General features: G+C 37.4%; 1 protein-coding gene across 7 annotated transcripts in view; it reads right to left on the bottom strand.

The window, feature by feature from the left end:
- TBC1D1 (TBC1 domain family member 1) overlaps nucleotides 1-17854 on the bottom strand; it is a 104591-nt gene that overhangs the window by 16288 nt on the left and 70449 nt on the right. For 4 of the 7 annotated variants that reach the window (XM_018068208.2, XM_018068215.2, XM_018068212.2 and 1 more), the window contains 4 exons: nucleotides 17455-17583; nucleotides 15036-15155; nucleotides 13752-13891; nucleotides 3003-3188 (listed from right to left, as the gene is read on the bottom strand). In XM_018068208.2, the coding sequence (XP_017923697.1) occupies nucleotides 3003-3188; nucleotides 13752-13891; nucleotides 15036-15155; nucleotides 17455-17583 (575 nt within the window). The remainder of the gene's footprint in view (nucleotides 1-3002; nucleotides 3189-13751; nucleotides 13892-15035; nucleotides 15156-17454; nucleotides 17584-17854) is intronic. The other 3 variants (XM_018068228.2, XM_018068233.2, XM_018068223.2) reach the window with 2 other exon arrangements.

Here is a 17854-nt window from a genome sequence, read left to right as displayed (position 1 = left end):
TGTAGTTCAGATGAGATAGAAATATGTCAGTCATCTATTCTTAAAAGGATGAAATGCTGAAAGAAAATGTTATAAGGAAACCAAGATGAAGCTACAAAGAGAGCACTAAGGAGTGACATAAACTGGGGATATTTATGAAGAATTTAACAAAACAGGTATTTCAACTTTTTAACTAGGCTGTAACATGGCTGAGGACTCAATGCACCTAGCTCCAGGACAAGAACAGCTCTCTACTTGCAAAAATGAGTAGAACAAAAGTTCAAAAGACATTAAAGTCTGAAAAGGTTCTACAGTATTAAACAAAAATTAAGAAGTATTTCTCCTACAAATAACTTGATTTGAAACTATGTTTATGAAATAGTGTATCATGAAGTGACCATGTTTTTTTGATTCATTTTCTTCTTTGTTGTGATGATGCATTACTGTAATGCTGACAAGATGCTTTTATTTTGAGGACATTCTTGACATACATCATAAGCCTGCTGCTACTTTTGATGATTTCACAGGATGAACTCACAAAATCACACTCCTATGCATTTCAGTCTTGAGACAACGTATGTCAAAATGATATTGTATTATCTTTTGTTAATTTAACTCTCTACTGTTTGTATATTCAATTTCTTTAAATAAATTTACGAAATAGTTAAAGATCACCTGAAATTTACACTGCCCATAATGACATTATCAACACGCTAAATGCAACTTGTTCTAAGATCTGTATCTGCAATTCAGGTTTTTTAGACTATTGAATCCTGAGAGTCATGAAGGGTTACCTTGTCCTGTACTCCCACTGGCTAAACAAGCTTCTAGATCTTAAAAGCCAAAAAAGAACTGTTTATATTTAGGAAGTGTAGGCCCTCATCCTGTAGTTGCTTTCGCATGCAAATGACTTCATTTAGTGAGGTTATTCATGTGAGTTATGAGGTTACCTAAGTGTTTGCAAGATCTGGACCTCATAGACCATGTAAATACAAGCACTCACAGTTTTGTCATCACTGTGTGTCCACACTGAAAGCGATTCTGTCTATCTAAGCTATTTGTCAACTTCTTCACATTTTTGTCAGGTCAAATACAACACATTTACAAATCAGAATATTAAAAAAACCTTAAAACACAGGTGGTATTGTATGAAGATAATTAAAAATGGTATTTAAATTTCAGCTTATATGAAAAAGAGAAATCTTTCAGTGTTTCATTTTTTGTAAACAAATGTTTTCTGGTGCTTGGTACCTTTTCAATCTTTTCTGCTTTATTCAGTCTTCTTATGCTATATGCAAAAACGTGACAGTGGGAGTGAGACGTGAGGACTGAGATGAGAACATGCCTTTATCAACAACCTTATTTAGGTTATGACACTACCCAATTCCCAGTATCACACATAAGCCCTATCGGTAAAGATGCTGTGCTCGCTGCAGCACAGTCATCTGTTGTTTTCAAGTATTGTCTCACCATCTGAGATCTACATGTAGCAGCTACTTAGGACAACTTCCTCACTCCATAGTGCATACAGCACAGCCTGGGTCTTCAGTCCTGCCAACACCTGCCTCATTCATTCATTAACTACCTTTTAGACATGCTCATCTTTATGTATCTGTGATGGTTTTGCAATTTTTTCTTTTGCGCAGACAAATCCGAAGCATTTAGTTAAACTTGTTAAAATGTGTACAGATATTAACAGCCTGAAGTTGCCAAAAACTTGACTGCAGGCTCAAGATTCAGACAATTGGAATACAAGAGAAATTAAAAGAAAATCAGGAGTATAAATACACAAAAAGGAGCAAATTTGTTTCTAAATGCCATAAAAAAGTTATAGAAGTTCATTTACAGAGCTATTCTAAGCTAAAGGGATTGTATAAATCATTGCTCTTGGTACCTCTTCTCCAGAGGGTCTTGGCATCTGAGCCAAGGACACTGTACATTTGGTATTCACTGCCATATTTTATTTTACTGGATTAACCAGTACACTTGCTGGGAACACCTGTGGAGTTCTTAGGAAACTCAGGTGTCAGGTGTTCTTCACATACCAGGGTGGAACTAAGAGAGCTATAGTGCTGGGAGCAAATAGTCTACAGGTGGGCTAAGTGATTTGGCAGGCCATATCCAGTGTCCGAGAGGTGTGTTCTCTTTCCAATTAGGAGTCTTAGTCCAAATTTAAAGAAGGATTTCACATTTGGTGTACTGACCTTGTCACACAGCTGGGCCCTCTCTCTACACAGGATTGTCTTCCAAGAAGTTTACACAAAATTAAAGAAGTATTGCCATTTTCATGTCAGGTACCTCCCCTTTCGAGGGTCCAGATGCCTACTACCTTCCTGACATAAAATCAGCCAGATAAACATTTCTGTCTTCATCATGCATATCTTCAAAGGAGAAGCTCTCAAGGGCAATCACTTATGATTCTGCATGCAGCTGCTCTTTATGTGTAAAAGTTGCCACCAAAATAGATTTGTTGCAGCTAATTCATCCACAGAAAAATTGTGGTTAAGAACAACTGCAAATTACAGTTTCTCAAGTGCCTTCTTATCACCCTTCGGACTGATCTAAGTGGGTACTACAGTAGGCACCCATAATTTCAAGTCCACAATCAGCTCCTTAAGAACTTCCATTCAGCCTCACGAATGGCTAAACACAACATTACAATGACCAATACTTAGACAAGGACCTATGGATGTGAATGTAGAAAATAATTCAGTTCATGACAGAGATAGTGCTGAGTTCCTTGTGAGAGCTTCTAGACACCAGCCTAAAAAAGCTCAGCCATGGTAAAAATAAAAGAGGAACCCCCAAGATCAAGTAAACAAATAATATGGTGAAGTGATAAAAAAATAAGTGCCAATTTTCATCTACATTAATGAGTGTTGAGGGAGATATTGCTGACTTGATTAACCTGCATGTTCTTAAAATGTCTCATTAAGGCTTGGTGCAGTCCACTACAAAGGCCATAGAGCAAACCAAAAAGTGAATTTCTTTTGCAGTAGAGTGTAATCAAGAACTTCACCAACCTTGTAACTTCTGGTTTTCCTTCTCCATTCTGAGGAGCAGTATCTGCTGGATAATTGCTTTCTTCCACAGCTCACGTAGCTCATGGGGTGTCCGTTTCCTTTCTTCTTTCACTGGCCCAAAGGGGCCATCTTCACACACTGGTTCCAATGGAGATCTGGGTGGAAGTTCTCCCAATTCACAGTAATCTTTAAAAAAGAGAAGCTGTTGTGAACTACTTAGATGTCATGAACAGGTGAATAAATGGACACAATTTGAAAGACTGCATATACATATATACACACACACGTCTACATATATACACAAACTCATACACACAGACACACACACACACACACACATATATAAGAGCTAGCAGTACCAAGCAAGGTATCCTAAATGACAGTTTCAAGCAGATTTACAAGCTGCTTCTGAATAAGAATCATATTGGCCAAAGCCTAGAACAATTTTTTCTATAACCTGATAAAGCCATTGTACCACACACCAAGACCACAGCTTGCTAATTACAGCTTTACACAGAGAACTAAAACAATGCAAGTTTGAGAAATTACAAAAACATAACCTATAGCTGAAACCTGGCATGACTCAAATAGCAGATAAATCTGCACCAATAATCTCTGAAGTGTGTTTAACAAAGAAAACACACACCCTTAGCTGCACAAACATACCACCACCTAAGGCCATACAATGGGATGATTACCAGTTCTTAAAGTAAATAGGTGGAAAGGGACACAGGCATTTAAGATACCTTTGTCTTAAAAAAACTTTGTGTTTTTAACCATATCATAACCTTCTGCACTTTTTCCTTTGCCTTCAGCTGGTCTACCACAAAACGTATCTTTTTGTCAAGCATGCAAGGTAATTCAAAAAAGACTGAAAACACTACAAAAGAAAGTCAACATTAAATAAATCTCATGCAAACTGAAAAATCATTTATTTTTAGGGAGAGGGTATACAATATTGTTTTAAGTCAAGTAATGAATATAAGAAGCATAAGCTGTTATACTTGTTTTCTTAATATCTTCTGTAGTATCACTTAATTTTGTTGTTTTATACAGCTTTTCTGAAGGCTCAATAGTCTTTGATATAACCTGTATCTAGAAGAAAAATTACTCAATTCACCAACTTTAAAATTAATGGGCAAAACAACTGATCTCTTCCTACCAAGTCCCAAATGGAAGGCCATCACAAGTGCACTTCTTCACTCAAACAGAATGGCTGTGAAATGGCTCCCTGAGCTATACATGCAAGAAAATGCTTTAAAGTTAGTACAACGAAAACCATTCCCCCAGACTCTCCAGCCAAGGAAAAGTACATCTGTGCATGCTATTTCAAATAGCTCCTGAAGAAGGGGAATTCCTGAAGCAATTATTCTGATGGTAGCTCATTGGTCCATTTCTTTATCACTGACTAGCATAGTGATAAAGATTTTGAGTAAACACACACCCATCATCTCATCTCTTCAAAACTAACAAAATAGGAGGGTTTTCACATCTTTAAGTTCTGCTCAAAATGCCACTAGATATTGACTCACACCGTTCATATGCAGCTATTCTTTTCTTGTTTGTTTGAAGACACTCACAAAACTGAGCTCAGATGACTAAGAATGGAAATGTTTACAGCTGTTGCCTTCTGCATTTCTAAGTTTTGCCACTGTCAATCTTTTCCTCTCAAAGAGTCAGACAGAAGTGGGGTGGGTCCACATACCAGCTCTTTCCTTATACAACATTTATTTGCTTGTCACCACAGTTAAAGTCACAGGGTAAAATAAACATATAAAAATAAATGCAACATTTTCAGCTAGCAGAACCATTTAAACCTTTACAAACTTGCACTTTGGATATAAATGTGGATACTCATACTTCTTGTACCTATAGCATTTCAGAGAACAACAAACATCATGGGAATGAAAATTAGGCAAAGATCAAACATTTGACACTTTAATGGCAATCACCATTTGTTGCAAAGAAAGTAGGAAAAACTGACAGGTGCATTCAGAAATACAGCTGGTTATGGAAAATATAACAAGAAAACTGTATTATATTCCTTAGAAACTGCAAAACATTAAATTTTTTTCTTTAAGTGGAAAGACTTCTCTGGGGTAAGATCTGCAATTGTAACTGAGATTTAGGCAAATGTCATCGGGTAGAGAAGGCACTTGATAATTCTCAACTTTTATTGACAATGAAAGGAAAATTATTTTTACTTGACTTCTGGTTTTGATGTAATTGTTATTTTTTATGCACATGCTATACTGTCAGCAATGTTCTATACATTTTTATGTAGAATTTCTACATTTGTAGCTTTGATCCCAATTTTCCTTAGTGCATATTAAGTAAGATTTTAAGGAAAATAATCTAAAGGATAACGCTGGTAGAACTCCATGGCTAGGCTTCACGAACGAAGATTTGGGGAGAACTCCCTTAAGTTGCTTGAATAAAATAGTGAACTTAAAGAAATAAAAAGACAATCTTCAAGGGAAGGTTTCATATCCTCTAAGGCTGTACAAAATAATGGCACCATAAGAAAGAGGAATAAACAAAAATGGTCCCCAAACATCAACACAAAAGGTAAAAGTGATCCAGGTAGGAAAACCCTTATCTACTGTACACTGTCTGTGGTCTATTCATGTCTTAAATTCATGTTACTTCCCATAGTACCCAATACAGAATGTATGTGCATCTTGGGGGAAACAAATCTCTTCTCATCCTACATATTCTCTCAGTGGTTTATAGCTCTCTTTTAGATTCAGATGTGTATTCTGTTTTTTTGTATGTATATATGCACAGATGTTAGAAAATAATAGACTACAGATACAGCTCATGACTACCTACTTGCAAAAAAACCCCCAAAATTCAAAAAAAGAGGCTGGCAAAACACATGCAAGCAAATGGATTAAACACATCTAGAATTTTCTGTCCTTTAATGCACACATCCCACTTCCTCAGTATAAATTTTACGGAATGGTTTTAAAGTACCAAATTAACAAGTTTATCAGAGATGCTACTCACAGTCCTGCAGTGATCAACCTGTGGCAACACCTGAACTGCTGTAAAGCATTAATTACTGAAGACCACGGCTCTGTTTCCATTTAGGCTGAAAATTTCTCGTCTGTTACTGACTAACCTGATAAGATCAGTATTCATTAAAAGAAATAATAATTAAGGCTATAAAAGAAAACAGAAAGGTTAAAATTCTATAAGCTTAACAATTACGATTATCAACGCTACCTCTAATTCCTCTGTGAAGAGTACTATGCTTGATTTTGCCTTCCAGATGGCAGTTCCTTTTCTATCTTTTCTTTTTCTTCTTATCACTTGTGGACATTTATCAGAAAGTCTAAAGTCTACTCTGATAAAGTGCAACACATTCAAAACCTGCCTTCCCTCCCATCTGCATGCTGGCATGAGGCAGGATTTACAGAATGCAGAATGAACCTGTTTAACTGCTCAGGTGGCCTGTCGGAAGTCTGGAGAGTTGCATCAGCTGTTTCGGCTGGTAAAGAACGGGGGAAGGTGGAATGTGAAGGTAAGCCCTCAAAGCAAAGTAAAAAACCCAGACATTCGGGAAGTCAACACTAACCCATGTCCATGAATACACCCAGCTTCCAGATCCAGAACAGACAAGAGCAGATATACTGTAACAAGAAACTGAGTATTGCATTGTTATGGACAACCCAATATGGAGTAGAGAAATCAAGGCTAAATAGTAGAGCAGTTCAGCTGAACATAACTAGGAGCTCACATTCCACTGAACCAAACAGCCATGTGTTAAAACCCAAGCAATGTGCAGCCTTCAGAACTTTTATGAGATTAGTAAGTGCACTTAAACAGGATCTGAACACTTCAGTGCACACTGAAAGACTGTTTCCCTGTTCACTGAAAGACTGCTTCCCTGTTCACTTGCCAACCTTTTGTTGACTCCTATTCCATGTTTGACCTGTACCCCTTTCAAATATATTGCTTCCTTTCCTGCAGCTTCCCTATAAAATTCTACCATCATACATTGTACTCCTAAAAGGCAACCACACTTCTATTCTTTAAGGTTCGGGATTTGGCAAGTTGACTCAATAACTATTAATATATTTTATAAATATGCAGGTTATTTTCCATTTGAGGTTCATACTTGGACTACCCTTCAGAACTATTCTTCTGCACAACGCAATCCTACAGGTCTATGGGTCCAAACTAAGTATTCCTTGAGAAACAGTGCACTTCATTTGGGAAAGTCACCAGCTTTCCTGGGCTTGTGAGAACTTCTGCAAGGTAATGAACTGCAGATGACACTGCTCATGAACCAGGTGAAAATGTACCAGTGCATCCATTCATACCTCAAAAGCACTCCTCTTATGCTTTCACCACTTATAACACCCAAAAAACCGACAAGGCCAATAGGAACAATGGACTGAGGTGGAATTTGTTCGAATCCATCCATTTATTTACGAAGCTGTTGGCCTCACATGGCAGTGTTTCAATCCTAAGGGGCAGAGTATCCCAACACTCTGAAAAGATCAACAAATGCATTACACAAAACTCTTATGTGCAAAGATACATACAAAACAAAGTACAGAAGATTATGAACAAACTGTCATGACATATTACTACCAGGGACTACACTAAAGAAAGTTTGTACATGAAAAGCTGGTGAATGACTGCAGTAGTAATTAAAACAGATAATATCTGACTGGTAGGGATATGAACAGGGAAATTTCATTTGTAAATGACTAGGGAAAAATAATTTATCAAATATTTTTTTTTATTCTTATTCAATCAACTTCAGTATTAAACAAGGCTTTCCAAAAACAAGAAAGAGAAAAGGAAACCCACTAAGAGAAACCATGCAAAGTAAAAAGAACAATAGAAGTGACAAACCCACCTAAAAGCCTATATTTTAAAAACATTCTTTCAAAAGCACTTAGTCTAACCAACCTCGACTAGCAAAAACTACGTGATAAGATTAATCTTTGACTAGAAACTGCAACACTTGAAGTAGAAAGGAAGGGCTAATAGGGAGGAGGCTCAACAGTAATGCATTACTCCCATCCTTACTATGGAGTTGCTTTTGCACATGGCCCTCTACATGCCATGTTTACTAGTCACATCTGCTCTCCACAGTTAAAAAGCCAGGCAAGATTTGGTAAGAATGTGGACAGAAGGATCCATTAAGCATTTTATTTACTGTATTACATTATTTTTCTTTGTTGCATTTCAAACTTTAGAAAATTCAGCTTGGCCATCAAACGAGAGAACCCTCACAGTCATGTAAGATTCAACTGCCAAAAGAAAATACATCAACAACATCCTTAGTTCTCTTCAGATCTTCCATTCAGGTAGAGCAACACCTTCTTTCGTACATAGTATAGAATAAAAGAGGAACTGCAAACTCCTATAACCAAGGATATAATAGTCCTACTATTTTATACAGATGTCTGGAATATTTAACTTCATAAGGAAATGTGGTAACATGACCAGAAGCCTTCTGTTACCAAAAAGCTTCAAATACAGAATCAAAAGAAGCAACAAGTTCTTCTAGTCTGACACACAACTTAAAGCAATGGCTGAATGAGGAATTCTTGAAAAATTGTGTATTTTAATACTGTTGATTAAAATCAGCTCTGAAAGATGCTTTGTTTTTTCTTTTAAATCCAAGAACTTCTTAAAAAATAAGCACTACCTCCCAATTAATCCCATTTACTAACATTATCAAGCCCTGAGAAATGAATGCCCTGATATATCCATGGGCACAGAAGCCATCAAACATTAAATATGTACTTATGGGTTACAGTCAAGCTCCTGTTCTGCAAATTAAGATTACGAGCACATATTTACTCTGAAAGGAACAGAACTTAGTAATCAATTCTAACCAACTGGATTTATTACAGGATTAAAAAAACTAGTAATTAGTTAATAATAATTTTGTTGCTAAAAGAGCATCATTAAAACAGTATTGGTAAACACATTAGAAATAATTTACACCCCATAAACATTCTAAGCACAGAATGTTAAAGCAACAGTTTACAGTACTTGCAATACTACTACAAAATTATTTTAAAAATTTTTGCTTAAATAGTCAAGATATATAACTCTCACCACAAAGCACATAAACAGATAGGTAGGTGCTAACTACAGCTGGTTTCAAGAATAACAGTTCTTCAAATCCAACCTTTTCTTCAGCACTTAGGAGTGCTGAAGTTGGATACCTCTGTCAGAGACTGAAACCAAATTAATTTTAATTAATGAATCAAGTTAATTTTCCTGTACAGAGATAATTGCACTTTCTAAAATAATTCTTTTTTTCTGCAAGTAAAGCTGTAAAATACTATGTAGTTCTTTTGGCTAAAGTTCCTTCTTTTTTCATCTGAATCTATTTTTTGACTACTGCTAAGTAATACCAGGCATCTCATCCCTCTGAATTGCAATTTCTTTCACTGTTCAACAGGTAACTCCATCACACACTGCCCACTTCAAAACAAATCCCCATTCTCCAATCTAAAACTGACACAGCTGCTACCGAAATCTTGCTGTCTACTTCCAACACACCTCCCTCAGCAAGAAAGCTCTGACAAACACCATCACTCTCCCACCATGTACTTCAAAAACTATTCACGCTCCCTTTAAATCTAGCACTTGACTCTGCTGGGAGTTTCTGACAATCTGCAAAACAGTTCTCTTATTACAACAAATTCTGAACAGTCAGTATGTGAAAATTGTAGTGAAAATCGTCCCCTGCACAGATATTTGTAGATGCTGAATAAATGTATGTGAATATCTTGCTGCACTGCAGTGCAAGGTGAAGTTTCATAACCAGTCTACACTGACGTAAGCGTATCCTGCTCCTAAGCAGGGTAAGAGCACCCACCCTCACCTTCCAGACACCTGTCCCTTCCTGCTCTACTGCTCCTGTAATACCCTGAGTGGGACCAGAAAGTTGGTACAATTAAAAATCATGGGGTTTGAGTGTGTCCATACTTCAACTGGTTTAAAATGATTACTGAGTTGTTAGATTCACCTTTTTACCAGTGATCAGAGAACTAAAGAGTCCTGGACCATTTGCCAAAGAATGCAGCTCTTCTTAGGGTGATCCCACAGAAGTAGGAACATCTGCCTGAAAGTAGGGTGGGGAGGTATAACAGTAAAAATCAAATAACTGAAGACATTAAGTAGGAGAGACAGAGCTTTAAAAAAAAGACTAATGAAAACCTTATTTCAAAAGAAATACAGTATTGTAACAGATCAAAATGTGATCCATTTTGTGAGTAACCTCTGCTCCCCTTTTATTATGTTTCCATTTTTCAGGACTCAACACTCATTACACTCCCACAAATAAATAAAAAAGAAAAATATCCGAGGACAAGACCCTATGTCTCAAGGTGGCAGTGAGAGAAACGCTGCCCCCTGGTGCTCCACACCACTTGCAGCATCACAGCCATTCCATGAGAAGTGGCTAATGGCAGATGAGGTTGGGTAGTTTGAACAGTAGCTTGCCACAATAGAACAAGCATAATTTAGCACTCCATCCCCAGCTATCAGCTGTAAAGCATTAAAAGTCTCTACAGATCATTTCACCTATGCAGAAAATCCTTTTTAGATTTTCAAACTGGAGATCAGCCTCATCTTGAGGCTCACCAGAGATCTTCTGGCTGTTCTGCCAGGCAGCAATTGCTTAATAGTTCTCTGATGTGCTTCATTGTAAGGTTATATACAGAAGCAGGGAAAAATAGTGGGGGGAAGGGAAAGTGGCAGCACCAACAAGCAGGAGGTGGCCAGAGAACGGCCTGTACGTGGGACATGGTTCCTTTAACAACCAAAAGTAACTGTCTCTGTATGAGGCTTTCTGTTGCCTCAGAGCGCTCACCTTGCAGAGCATGCCTGCATTAGTCCAGTTGTCAGGCAAGGCAAGAATCTCAACTGGCAAAAGAAAATTATTTTCCAGTGTATGTATCTATTTGCAATATTTTTCTTTAATTCTACTGAATTAGGACTGTTTTTTATTTTACTCCCGAACTAGTAAAAAATTAACATCCTCCTTCATGTATAGTAACACCCTCCTTCATTTTAAAAAATGGTGTCTGCAAAACACAGTGTGCTCTCTGCCTGGTAATACGTGATGCAACCCCCAAAGCACAGCTAGTTACCATTTTTCTCCAGCTGAGCTACAGGAAACGAAGTTTAACTATTTATGAGCATTTCCTAAAGAAGTAAAGGATCCAGAAGTGCAAGACAGTGAGACTCAAAGTGCTGTTTAGGCTGTTCAAGCTTCAAGTGGAAATTCAGACATTAGAAATTTCCTAAGTTCAGAACCTGGAAAGAGTAAGCTCAAAATTTCTGCAAAAGCTATGTACCAGTGGTGGGTCTTCTTTTCTTTTTTTCTTTGAACTTTTAGTAAACACACCTTCATATCCTGCTGTGTTAACTACACAGAGAGTAGCAAAGAATATGATCTTGAGATTTAGCTCACCTCACTTTCCTGTATAAATGGAATCACAAATGTCAGTCTAGGTTTTTCTGTGAGTATAAAGCTTAAAGTTGTCTCTATCTCTTGTGACAGCTCACACATGCATATTTACTCATTACAAAACAAAGTTACAACCACTGAGCAGTTTCATTTTGTTGACAGTGCCTGCCCACACATGCTCAAAGCTATGCACAGTTTGGGCATACTGGTGGGTTTTACGTTTAGTACAAAGTTTAGTAAAGCAGCCTAGGCTACACTTGAAAAACTTTATCATCTCTGACTCATAGAGATCTGGGTCTTTTGGATGAATTACTTGCTTTTAAACCACTCTTCAGCTTTTTTCCTTACTGCTCTCCTGCAGAGTACTCTGGAGTGGTGTGTTGGCTACTGCACTTGAATGGAAATACTGGTCGGTGGAGTCAGAGTCTATAAAGGGATGATGATCACAGATGTTCTTATTTCCCTCTCTTCATGCTTACTTCTGCAGAACATGACAAACTATTGTATCTTTAAAACCTTCTTTGCTCTCTCTCCAATTTGGCTGAACTTGATCTTTTGGTGATACATCAGCTGTTTATACAAGTTAAAGGAAATTAGTCTAAAAAGAGCAAGAAAGACTTAAAAACAATATGAAAGAAAAGCAAGATGATGAATGATAGGCAGTTACATTTACTTTGGAACTAGAGATGTTACTTAGTTAACTGTGCTGGTGAGTCCAATGTAAGATCAGCTCTCTTAAAGGCTACAGAGACTGGAAAATGAGTGAGTATCCATTACTGCCAGAAATATTCCAGGAGATGCATAAAACTCCAAATGGAAAAATCCAGTATTCATTATAAATAATTTTTAAAAGCCTCAAACCCTAACACTTAGTCTTCTTCTTCTGTTCATAAATTAATAATGTGCACTGAAACAAATACAGAAAAAGAAAAGAGTGAAGACCAAATATTTTAAATTGCTCCTCCTATTAATAGCACATCCTGTTTTCCATTTTGGCCACACTTGTTTCTCCAACTATTCTGCTTACCCAGCTGTAGGTTGTTAAGATTTTATCTTGCAGCTATTATGTCTCAGAGGAAATGCTTGGATAGGCAATTTAGGTGGTTTTTTTCCCCCCATTTAATATGGGAAGGTTTTGTGGCTTTCAAAACCAAGTAAGACTATTTCCAGTCACAAAGAGATGCATCAAACCTGTAAAAACAGAAGTTTTACAGAACAGCTGAGGTTGAACAGGCCCTTCACATGCCTTTAAGTACATGAGAGCATTTCACATGTGTGTTTACACACCATGCTCTTGAGATCAGTTGACTTTGAAGTACACTAAATTTGAGAGGCACCTGTGTCCATATACAGCTTTCCTCACTGTCAGTCAAATTATATTGCAAGCAGTGCGTTAATGACAGAAACAATTCTGTTATGTGCTGTGTCCAGTTAATCAAGGCCTCACTTGAAGATGCAAGAAAAACATCTCAGTGACATTAGGATGGTTACTTTTCACTGCATTTACTATCATGTACTGTTCCTTCCTGTTTACTAACACTTTTTTAAATTTCTTATACAAAGGCCTTAGAGATTAGCCAGAAGTTAGAGCTTGCAGAGCTCATGCTATGAAATTCAAACTTTACTGAGCCAGAGACCATTACCTACAAGTTTTTGTCAGGCATTCTTGGCCTCAGTATATGCTGTACTGTTTGTCTTACATAAAGTAGGATGCATAAAATGATGCACCTGCATGCTCATGTGCAGTGATTTTCCTCTAGTCTGTGGTTCTTCATCTCTAAAGAATTTCAGGAAATAAATATGAGAACAGTGGATAACTATAACTCAAGTGGCAAATGTCACAGATTGGAGCAGCACTCACGAGGACAAATTCAGTCTGGTATGCATAACTCAACCGAGGTCATAAAAGGAATCTAATTCCTTCTGCTAGGCCTGGATTTATCTATTATGTACTTCTATACTGCAACATGGAAAGATGAAATAGAAGCATCATCTTTTCTTCAGAGCAATACTTGGTGATACATTTTTTTCCCAGAACTCATTAAAATAGCACACATAAAAACAATTTCTTCTCTGGCTAGTTAATGCAACACAATAGGAACAATGTTACATATGAAGCTGAAAAGTAAAAACTCAACAGTTGATGAGCTCGGCATGACCAAAAGGCAGGTGGGAAACCCCAAAGGTTCCAACAGAACACCAGACAAACATGTCCACTCAGTAGACAAACTGATTCACACTTCACAGACTACATACAGTAATCAGTCCACAGAAGCAAATAAGCCCAGACTTATTACCATCATATCGGCTGGGAGAATCACATGCTTTCTGAGGGGTTGCCACTCGCAGGAATATCTGCTGCCTCCACGAATGCCTTCGAGTCCTTACAGGGCTGTCTGCATCAGCAGCCTGCTGGCTGTGTTTGGATTCGTAGTCACTAAAATTGCAGAACATAAGAGAGCTCATGAGTAGGTTACCTGAATCTGCTTGTAGCAGTGACACAGTCAAAGACACAACAAAGCCGTGCAGTGTGCTGTGCACATGCTGTGGCAAGCTCTTCGTGTTAGGTAGGTGAAGCTTGCTTTGTGGCAGCAGCTTGTACAACACTGCAAACATCACTGAGGTTCACAAACAGGAGCTGGTAGCTCTGTGCAATCTGCTTTCTCTGGTTTTAATTAATTTTCACTTTTCTTTGCAGCAGTGTAGTAATCACAACATATTAAAGACACATACACAATAATGTAGCTTTACTGTTATGCTATTTACATGCCATCCACAAAATCTAGAAAGTATTCATAGGAGACACAAAAACTTGCTGATAACTTTTATCAGCACACATCAAGAGGCTTTATAAACACCAACTAAACTTGCAACCTTCTGTGAACGGGGTATGCAATATATTCTTTCCCAACACAGATTTGGAACAAAAATTTTAACCTTTGTGTTCACAAGTCTACCTTTGAAATAAGCAGCAAACTTGGTAACAGTGTCCAGGAACCTTCAGTATTACTCTGATGTAATCCACACACTCCATACAGAAGTTTTTATTCACAATATTAAATGAAATCATAAACAGCAACTCTGTTTTCCTATCCTACTAATAACTTTCACCTGTTACAACTGGAAACTATTCACTGCTATATTCCAGCCATTGGCTAAATAGTTGCATGTCTTTGTTGAAGCTGAAAGGGGTAAATGAAATTCAAGTAGCTCTGGCAGCAATAGGCAGGAGCATTTTACAGGTCATCCTCTCCTCCCAGTCTGAGGACACTAACATTGCTCAGGACGAATCATGTATATTTCCTTAACTGAAAACTGTCCTTTGTCAGGAATAATCACAGGAGTACACAGATGGAAGTTGTATGACCATTGCAACATCAAAAACGGCTAAGTTCTATTGTCTTAATGGAAGAGCAGTCTGGGATAGCTTCATCTTTTTGACAGCAATTACATGCAGAACACATATACATGAACTGTTGCACAAATCACGTTTTCCAAGTGCAAGAAGCATTTGAAATATTTCAGACAAAGAAACCTTTGAAAATACAGTTTTATCTCCAGGCTTTAAGGAAGAACCCTACCTTGTTGTGCTCCTAAAGTCAGAGGTGTTATTTTCATCTACAGGAGCCAGAAATTTTAAGAAATTTGGCACAGAAGAGGAAGAATGAAGCTTTTTCCTTAAGGCAGTACGGTAGGAGATGCTGAGAGTGCAGTTGGGAAAAGTATAGTTTAGAACAAAGAAGTATAAATCCACAGAATAAAAATAATACACATTTCTAAGTTTCAAACGAAAAACAGCTAAATCCTGAAGGCCTGAATACCAGCCAAAGTCAAAATTGAAGCTGCTAACAAAGTGCTACTTTGAAATACATATTTGTTTGGGAAAACTAATATGTTCCAATATATATAAATGTATTTCCAGTAAAGTTATTATTCTTTGCTATATCCCAAGATTTCAGTGCATGTTTCAAATAAATTTCTTTAATCTATTAAGAACCAATGCCAACTTTATCATTGGACATTTACTTAAATATCAGTTTCCATGACTGACTAAGTTTGGGGGAAAAGGTTATGAAAAGTTGACAGTGACAATCTTTGTGCTGGCAAAGGAAAAATAAGACTTTGGCAAAAAACATTTTGTAAAGCATTAACAGGGTTTTATTCAGACAAGCTTGGAACTTTTTACTTAAAAGCTGAGCCTTCTGACTAATCATTCAGGATTGTGGCTCTATTTATGCAACAGACAGGAGTACTAATCAAATGTCACGATCAGTCTTCTGGTCTTTTAACATAACAACTCCCAAACATACTCAGGAGAAGGTTAATAGAAGGAAATAAGAACACCTCAGACAACGAAAAGTTTTTGCATGGAGTGAAAACAGAAAACTACTTGGCTGATGATACTGAAGACCATTCTTCAGAAGAGTACACAAAACCACGTAAGTAGGAGAATTTACTCCTGAAAAAGTAAGTTTAAGAAATAATTGCTTTTAATAAACCCTAATGATATATCGGGATGGCTTTTAGCAGTTTCCTGAAGATGTGAATGGAATAGGGGGGATACTCTGGGATAATCACCAGTATGAAGCGAAGCAGGTTCTTCAGTAGCTGGTACAGAGACAAAGATAAGGCTGTAGCATGGTGTGCCCTGCAAACAGGGTTCACTTACAATCCCAGTGTAAATCCATCACAATTACATGGTAATTCCACTTACAGAATAGAATCAACTTGGGAAGCTTGACTGTATTGATTTAAACTCATTAACCCATTTGATATCCCTATCAATTTCCATTTTCAGTCTTGTTGCATACATGTTCAATATGGTATATCCTTAAATTACAAGGAAAGGGAAGGAGAAGTTGCATCTGTGTGCACAGAATCATTAACAAATCTACTTGGAAAAATCTACTTTTGAGAAGTTAACCTTCAGGATTAAAGTAAGTCTTACTAAACTGAAGAGTATATCAGGGCCATATCCTGCCCTGAGCTATATCATACTTCTGAGGTAAAGTTAAATTAAGGGATACTAGTTAGTACTCAGCAAATACAACTGAAGAAACTGGTGAAACAAGATTCTCAGTTGACTATTTTCCCAGGTTCAGAAAAAACAGCACCTTGGAGAAACAAGGAAACTTTCACCCAAGAGAACAAAAACGAACAATAAACAGCAACAGCAATAGAAATTGCTTGCCAATGGCCAGTGACTGTTGGCAGAGTTTCCAAGACATCTGGTTTCATTAGCCTTTTGAGCTAAAATAAGCAGTTTTAGCTCAAGGGGTTAAGAAAGGGTTTCACAGTTCAAGATTTTTAGGGAGCTACTTAATTTCAGATTCTCAGGGAAACGAAGAGTTAATGTCCTTTTCTCAACGTTCTCTATATGTATTTTAATTCTATGAAAGGAAACATAGAAAAGTATAATTTGATATTGCTGAAAGTAACCAAGACAAACATGTAAGCTGATGGGTTGAGGGTTTTTTTGGTCTTGGGTTTTTGTTTTATGAGGAGTGGGGGTGGTGGTGGGGACTGTTCGTGGGGGGTGTTTTTGTATCGGCTCTCCATAGTCCTGCTACTTCTTGCCCCTTTCATTCAACTTGGTGAAATTGCCTTTAGTGTCAGGCACAAAATAATATGTGTTACCATAAACAAAGCAGAACGGAACCGAATGATTCAGGAAGGACAGAGTGAGCTCAGGTTCTTGGCAACTTATCCCTCACACAATTTAAGGAGTGCTGCTGTCTGCTGCATAACAACAAATTGCTTTGGAGCAACTGGCTCTAGAGAGCGAGCCGGTGTCTGAAAGAATTTTATTGGTTAGAACAACAAATGATGTAAGTAGCTACTATATTCAGTAGCGGAACAGTTAAAGGGTTCCCCCTCCCATAAAAATCTACCAACCTTTGGTCTATATTAAATTATTTTAACTATTTATGCTATAGAATTTCATACTTATGACATGGTAAAAGAAATCCTACCCCAAACTATTTGCAGGTGCTAGCTCACCTTTTTTGTGCAAAATGCCCACTTTGTTCTCCACTTGAATTATGCCTTAGATATTTAAAAAAGTTGGGTGAAGAGGCTGAGGGATTAAGACGAGCTAGAGTAGGAGAACGTGCAAGTTGCCCAGAAGAACTTTTAGATTCGCCGACAAATTCGTTCGAACCATATAGTGGGATTCCAACCAGAGTGATGGAGTTGAGGTAGCACAAAGAACAAAAGAGTAAGAAAGGAAACAAGGGGGAAAAAAAAGAAGTGAAATTCCTTCTCTAATCTTTGAAAAAGACCCAGCATCTATAAATGAGACATTTCCTATTTTTTTCACAGTTAATGCAGTAACTTAAGAACATGAACATTTTAACGCAATTAGCAAAATCCCAAATAACACATTTACAAGCTTCATCAA

This window comes from Manacus vitellinus, unplaced genomic scaffold (genome assembly GCF_001715985.3).
Source record: "Manacus vitellinus isolate BGI_N305 unplaced genomic scaffold, ASM171598v3 scaffold_0_pilon, whole genome shotgun sequence".
In the NCBI taxonomy this organism is placed as follows: Eukaryota; Metazoa; Chordata; class Aves; order Passeriformes; family Pipridae; genus Manacus; species Manacus vitellinus.
Note: the sequence above shows the minus strand (reverse complement) of the source record. Positions and strands in the feature narration are given on the sequence as shown.